Source organism: Crocodylus siamensis, chromosome 2 (assembly GCF_052110815.1).
Source record: "Crocodylus siamensis isolate JL-2025a chromosome 2, ASM5211081v1, whole genome shotgun sequence".
NCBI classification, from domain to species: domain Eukaryota; kingdom Metazoa; phylum Chordata; order Crocodylia; family Crocodylidae; genus Crocodylus; species Crocodylus siamensis.
Genome location: NC_143396.1, coordinates 271,142,635 through 271,150,104, shown reverse-complemented (window position 1 = coordinate 271,150,104; position 7,470 = coordinate 271,142,635). Strand labels below are relative to the sequence as shown.

General features: G+C 56.6%; 1 protein-coding gene across 1 annotated transcript; it reads left to right on the top strand.

Annotated features, from left to right (window-relative positions):
- The first annotated feature begins 5,945 nt into the window (after window positions 1–5,945).
- On the top strand, window positions 5,946–7,142 carry LOC149872190 (uncharacterized). The gene has a single exon (XM_090035005.1). It carries the CDS (start codon window positions 5,961–5,963, stop codon window positions 7,131–7,133), a length of 1,173 nt encoding a protein of 390 aa, XP_089891131.1. The 5' UTR covers window positions 5,946–5,960; the 3' UTR covers window positions 7,134–7,142.
- Window positions 7,143–7,470: the final 328 nt, after the last annotated feature.

Here is a 7,470-nt window from a genome sequence, read left to right as displayed (position 1 = left end):
TGCAATTTGTGTATTAGCACCCCCATGCTTAAAAATGGCGGTAGGGGCGCCTGAACTAAAGCTTGCCAAACATGCTTTAGTTTAAATGCCCCTTCACTGTTTTTAAGTGTGGGGATGCTGATCCACAAGACACTGTGGTGCTTTAATTACAGCGGCTCTCAGAGCCATTCTAATTAAAGTGTCACCACCTCACCCCCCGAGCATGTGTAAAACTGCCTTGAGCTACTTCTCAGGTTGCTCAGCTGTTAACGTGTTCTGGGATTGGGCCATATAAGCAAGAAACAGTGTTTAGAAGGCATTCAGACATTTTAAGAATGCAGCATCTTTCTTCACTAAGCTGAGATAAACCTTTCAAATGTATCGTATAAAAAGCCTGTGTCTTAATATATTGGATAATCCACAGCAAAACACTATTTAAATATATTGGTTTCCATACGAGCAACAGAAAGGTAATTTCCAATATCTGTAAACACAGTGAATATGAGAGAGACTTACACAAACTGACCTTACCAGAACTGTTCAAATTTTGCAGTGAAATTGATAGATTTACATGATGCATATGCAGCAAACCTCTTCATCTTCATGTCCTTGTGCTCATTATAAAGGCATGGACGCAGAGCATGGTTTATAGAGTGATGATAAAATACACCATGGCACCTGGCCTCCCTGCAGAGCTCTGAAGATTTATCTGTCTTTAGATGAGGTACTGTACAGGGATAGCTCACTCCCGTTGCTGCGCTTGTGAACTTAAACCTGGATTTGAAAGGATCACTCATCTGGTTAGAAGAATAATTTAGTCTTTGCCCATTCTAGAGTTTGTATTCGCAGGCCTGTACTGTAATAAAGGACATCAGTTTACTAAATTGTGCTGAATTGTGTTTTTTTGGTTTTGTGATTTAAACTACATGCATTAAGGGGTCTAATGGTAGTTTTTATCTCCACAAAAACCCTGCTTTAGTTGAACAGAGCCTGTCTGCTCTTTGTGCTAATGTACGCAGAAGGAAGACCTTGAAGAAGGGTATGTGGGTGAAACCAGATTGTAAGCTGAGAGTAGTAAATCCATGCCACTATGAAGCATGTTCTAAGTTTTACATTGATGCATTAGAATCTTTCATTTGCAAGGATACTGAAAATCTAAAATCTTTTTTTCTACTGCATTCAAAATGCAATGTTAACTGGTATTTAATGGGACATTTTTTATCAGATTGGTGGTTTTAACTGCTTTATTCATCTGATCTGAACTCTACCTTTTAATAATTTTAAAACTCAGAGGCCATTCTTTCCTTTAAAAGACGTGAACATATATAGGAATGTCTAAGAATAATGCATATTTTGTGGAAAGGAGGTTGAGAAATTTGCTAAATTTAACAAATAATTAGTATGGTGACTTGACTTGTGTAAAATTATTAATGTGAAAAATGTGACTGCTGTGAGATTTGGCTTAGCTTTCTATTGTTATTACTGTTATTAACTTTGTCATCTCATGTTTGTATTGTGGAAGGGCAGAATAGCCTCAGCTGAGATTGAGGACCCACTGTGCTAGGCATTGAACAAATGTATAGTAAGAAACAGTTCCTTCAGCCAAGAACTTACAATTTAAAAAGTTTATACAGACTGCCCTAGTCTACTGATACAAAACTAACAATACCAATGATACCATTCCTTGCAGAACTGCAGTCTTGCTTACATGAATGCACCTTCTTAACTTTAAGCATTTGACTAGGGACAGACAGTACACATAAACCAGTTTAAGTGTTCAAAAACTAGTTTAAACCTGTAACAGAACCAACATTCAGTTCACATAAACCAGTTTCAAAATGGCTGAAACTGGTTTGAGATAAACATGGTTGAATGTAGTATCAGACTTCTCGGCCTTTTAGCTAAGATCAAGGCCCTCCCCCACGTGCTGTGTGGCTGCAAGCCGCACGCCAGAGCCTGGCAGCTGTGCCACAACGCTGTCTAGGACCGCCTGGTGCGGGCCATCCCGGCCGGGGCGGGAGAGATCTCCGTGAACCGCACCGTCCCGGGCTGTGAGAACCAGCTGCGCCCCGACATTGTTGTCACAGACCACGAGGCCAAGAAGATTGTGATGGTGGACGTCACCATCCCATTTGAGAACCGGCGCCAAGCCTTCACCGACGCCCGGGCTCGCAAGCGGGAGAAGTATGCCTCGCTGGCCGACACCCTGAGGGGCCGCGGCTATGACGTGACGGTGGACGCGCTCATCGTGGGGACGCTCGGAGCCTAGGACCCCAGCAACGAGAGCGTCCTCCGTGCCTGCCATATTTCCCGCTGCTACGCCAAGCTGATGCGCTGCCTCATGGTGTCCGACACCATCCGCTGGTCCTGCAACATCTACGTGGAGCACATCAAGGGCCACCACCAGTACATCGACCCCTCCAGACCAGCTGCCGCCGGACCGGACCCGGAGGACACCGCCGCCTGAACCGCCCCCCCACCGCTTTGATTCGTGTCAAGAGGTCTTCGCCGCCACGGACGACCCCGCCCTACCCGAAGAGGACCCCCGCGATCGGACTCTATGGACTGAGACGCTCACTCCAAGCCACTTCCTTCAACATCGCGGACCACTGTAACGGGTACGTGTGTATCTATCTCCTTTCCCTCTCAGCGTCACGACCCCCACCTCCCCCTTCCACATCCCCCCACCCCCGGGCTTAGTTGGCTAACATTGTATGGTATGTAACCTAGTCGCGTTCCCCTCCTCTCCCCCATCCCTCGATTGTTAGTCCCTCGCTCGGGCACTTTGTATTTCCATCTCAGTTTTGTCATCTTTTTCCTGGATTCCCCATCCAAAACATCTACTAATAAAAGTCCATCTGTTCTTATCAGTTTAATTGCTGAAAAGACGGAGAACCGCTTCCTTTTTGCACGCTCGGCCTGGTATTGCACCTCTTCCAGGACCGACACCCGCCCTGTCTGGTAGACTGCCGGAATAATAGCAGCAAAAAGTGAGCTGACTAGCAGCTTGCTTTCCTTTTCTCCAGTGCAGCGTGGGTTCTTATCAGTCCTGACGGGCGAGGAAAGGCGGTGCCGCCAGTACGTCCGAAAGAGCGCCAGTTGCGCAAGCCGCCGTGCTGCTCAGGTGAGTAGCCTATGGGTCATCCGGTTCACCGGACCCAATGATGCAAAAGCCCTGACTCGGGCTAGTAGCCAAAGACCTTGGGTCTCCTTCGGTCGGAGTAGGCGAACGCCTGTGCTTGGAGGACCGAATGTGGGTAAAACACCTCCGGACCAAGGACAGCCTGATCCACTAATAAGAACGCTCAAGGCACTTGGAGACCCCTGCTAGGGCGAACCACCAGCCATGGATCTTGGAAGACCCTCCTAGGAGGGTGAACCAGTGGACCCGAGCCGATGCACCCCCGCGATGTTGGATCCCCGGACATCAACCGACCCCCGGAGGCAGAGAGACTCTCAGAGCCTGGAACCTCAGCAGACGAGAGCCACCTCCTGATGGAGGACCCCAGACCCCGAGGACGCTCCCTGAACAGCGGCAGAGTGCCCTGAGAGGCCCCGGGCCCCTCTTGGCCCCCATGGACCCTCGGTGACGACGGCGAGCCCCGAGTGGCGATGAGCCCCAGACCCCAGCGGTCCCAAGGACGACCTCCCCATGGGTCTCCCCACACGGGTGGAGGAGCCCCAAACCCCCCCAAAACCCGATCCCCCCATGTACGACCCAGGCGACAGCGTATATGCAACTGTGCTCAATTTCCTCCCTTTCCCTCTACCCGCAAAGCTGTTGTGCCCCACCTGCCACCCACCAAGGCAGTACAGGGTGCACAACGATCTTAATATGCACCTACGGCGCTTCCACCAGCTGCGCCTAGCATTCTACTGCTCCCGCTGCGGCATTGAGTACGAGACCCTGAAGCTCCTCAAGAACCACCACAAGGTCTGCCAGGGCCCCAGAGCCAAGAGGAGGCCCAGCACACTGGTGAGATCCGCCGCCTCGACCCACACCGTGGCACGAAGACCCACCAGGCTGGCCGCACCACTGACAACCCCACTGGACCAGACCTCCAGGGACCATCCGACGGAAGGACCTGCCCCAGCAACGCCACCAAGCAGGTTGACTCCCAGAACTCCCCAACCGGACGTGACACCCCGACTGGAAACCACCCCTCCCGGACCCCTGGGGCTGCCCGACCCACCGAGGACCCCGGAGCTGCCCGGGGAGGCTGAGCCGCCAGGAGCCCTCCAGCTCCCAGGCGTCTCGGAATCCCCAGGTGCAGACCCTTCCCCACAGCAGAGGATGCCCACCCCGTGGCAGGCCCTCTGGCTGGAGGAGCTCTCTTGGGCCACCACCTTCGAGGCCTTCGAGGCCTCGGTGACTTGGCTCATGGAGGAGCTCTCGGCGGCTGCCCACCCGGCCCAGCCCCGGAGAGGCGCCGACGGCACACCGACAATGCGATGAGACAACAGACCACAGCCACAGTGGCAACCCAGGCACCAGCGCTACGACCCAGCAGCAGCCTCCTGGATCCAGAAGTTACACCGAGCCAACCGCCCCAAGGCGGTGAGAGAGATCCTGCAGGGGGCCTCGGCCTTCTGCCAGGTCCCCTGGGAGACCCTGTTCCGCTATTTTAGCAGGGTCTTCAACCCCCTGGCAGAGGTGGCCACCCCACACCCCGCGACCGTCGAAGCGCTGACCCCCGTCTCCCCCGGTGGAGGGGTTCGAGGAGGCCTTCACGCCACAGGAAGTGGAAGCCCGCCTGAAGAGGACCAGAGACACTGCCCCCGCCAAGGACAGCATCAGGTATGGTCTCCTCAAAAAAAGGTGACCCAGGCTGCCTCATTCTTTCTGTTCTCTTTAACAGGTGCAGAGAGTTCTGCTGGACACCTGCCGCCTGGAAGAGGGCCATGACGGTTCTCATCCACAAGAAGGGGGACCCGACCGACCCAGGCAACTGGAGACCCATCGCCCTGTGCTCCACGGTGGCCAAACTGTATGCCAGCTGCCTGGCGGCCCGCATCACCGACTGGGCAGTGACCGGCGGGGCTGTCAGCCGCAGCCAGAAGGGATTCGTGTCAATGGAGGGCTGCTACGAACACAATTTCACCCTCCAGATGGCCCTGGACAACACCCGGAGGACCAGGAAGCAGTGCGCGGTGGCGTGGCTGGACATCTCCAACACCTTTGGCTCGGTGCCCCACTGCCACATCTTTGACACCCTTCGTGAGCTGGGCTTGCCGGATGGCGTCATTGACTTGGTGTGAGAGCTCTACCTCGGATGCACCATGACCATCCGCGCAACCGATGGAGAGACCGCGGAGATCCCCATCTGGTCGGGGGTGAGGCAGGGCTGCCCCCTCAGCCCTATCATCTTCAACCTGGCCATGGAACCACTCCGAGCCATGGCGGGCGGCCCCAGCGGGCGTGACCTGTACGGCCAGAAGCTGAGTGTCCTGGCCTACGCCAACGACCTGGTCCTCCTGGCCCCTGATGCTGCCCAGCTGCAGCAGATGCTGGACGTGATGTCCGAGGCGGCCAGATGGATGGACCTGCACTTTAATGTCGCCAAGTGCACCTCCCTGCACATTGACGGCAGGCAGAAGAGCCACGTCCTGGACTCCACCCTCACGGTCCAGGGCCAGGCGACAAGGCACCTGCGCGACAGTGAGGCCTACTGCCACCTGGGGACGCCACCGGCCACCGGGCCAGGCAGACGCCGGAGGAGACCATCGCCGGGATCGTGAAGGATGCCCACAAACTGGATTCGTCCCTGCTGGGCCCCTGGCAGAAGATCGACGTGGTGAACACCTTCCTCATCCCCCGCATCGCGTTCATCCTGAGGGGGTTGGCAGTCCCCAAGACCCCCCTCAAGAAGGCGGACACCGAGATCTGGTGGCTGCTCAAGAAGTGGCTGCACCTGCCGCTGCGGGCCAGCAACGAGGTCCTACACATCCCCTACCAGCAGGGAGGCGCTAACGTGCCTCACATGGGAGACCTCTGCGACATCGTGGTGGTCACTCACGCCTTCTGCCTCCTCACCTGCCCGGATGCCACGGTAAGTACCAGCGCCACCAGTGCCCTGGAGGAGACCGCCCGCAAGAGGATCGGGCGGCAGCCCACAGGGCAAGACTTGGCCACCTTCCTCAGTGGCTCACTGGAGGGCGAGTTCAGCCGGGACAGCGGGGACTTTGCCTCGCTGTGGAGCCGAGCCCGCAACATCACATGCCACCTCAGGAACCGCCTCGGCTGCGCCTGGACCTGGACCGAGGAGCGCCAGGAGCTGGGAGTCTGCCTGCGCCCAGCCCCGCACGCCGACTGCATCACCGTGACATCCCGCACGAGGACTTTCCTGGAGAGGTTCCTGAAGGATGCCGTCCGCAACAAGTACACCAGCGACCTGAGGGCCAAACCGGACCAGGGCAAGGTCTTCGACGTCACCTTGAAGTGGGACACTAGCAACCACTTCATGCCCAGCGGGAGTTTCATGTGCTTCACAGAATGGCGCTTCCTCCACCGCGCCCGCCTCAACTGCTCGCCTCTGAACGGGGCCGTGCGCTTCGGCCACCGGGACAAGAGGTGCCGACAGTGCGGCTATGTGGCGGAGACCCTCCCCCACGTGCTGTGCGGCTGCAAGCTGCATGCCAGAGCCTGGCAGCTGCGCCACAACACTGTCCAGGACCGCCTGGTGCGGGCCATCCCGGCTGGGGCAGGGGAGATCTCCGTGAACCGCACCGTCCCGGGCTGCGAGAGCCAGCTGCGCCCCGACATTGTTGTCACAGACCACGAGGCCAAGAAGATCGTGATGGTGGACGTCACCATCCCCTTCAAGAACCGGCGCCAAGCCTTCACCGACGCCCGGGCTCACAAGCAGGAGAAGTACGCCCCACTGGCCGACACCCTGAGGGGCCGCGGCTACGACGTGACGGTGGACACGCTCATCGTGGGGACCCTCAGAGCCTGGGACCCCAGCAACGAGAGCGTCCTCCATGCCTGCCGCATTTCCCACCGCTACGCCAAGCTGATGCGCTGCCTCATGGTGTCCAACACCATCCGCTGGTCCCGCAACTTCTACGTGGAGCACATCATGGGCCACCACCAGTACACCGACCCCTCCAGGCGAGCCGCCGCCGGACCGGACCTGGAGGATGCCGCTGCCTGAACCACGCCCCCCCCCCACTTTGCTTTATGTCGAGAGGACTTCGCTGCCATGGACAACCCCGCCCCACTCGAAGAGGACCCTCGCGATCAGACTTTATGGACTGAGACACTCTCTCCGAGCCACTTCCTCCATCATTGCAGACCACTGTAACGGGTTTGTGTGTATCTATCTCCTTTTCCTCTCAGCGTCGCAACCCCCCCTCCCCTTCCCCCTTCCACATCCCCCACCCCCGGGCTTAGTTGGCTAACATCGTATGGTATGTAACCTAGTCGCGTTCCCCTCCTCTCCCCCATCCCTCGATTGTTAGTCCCTTGCTTGGGCGCTTTGTATTTCCATC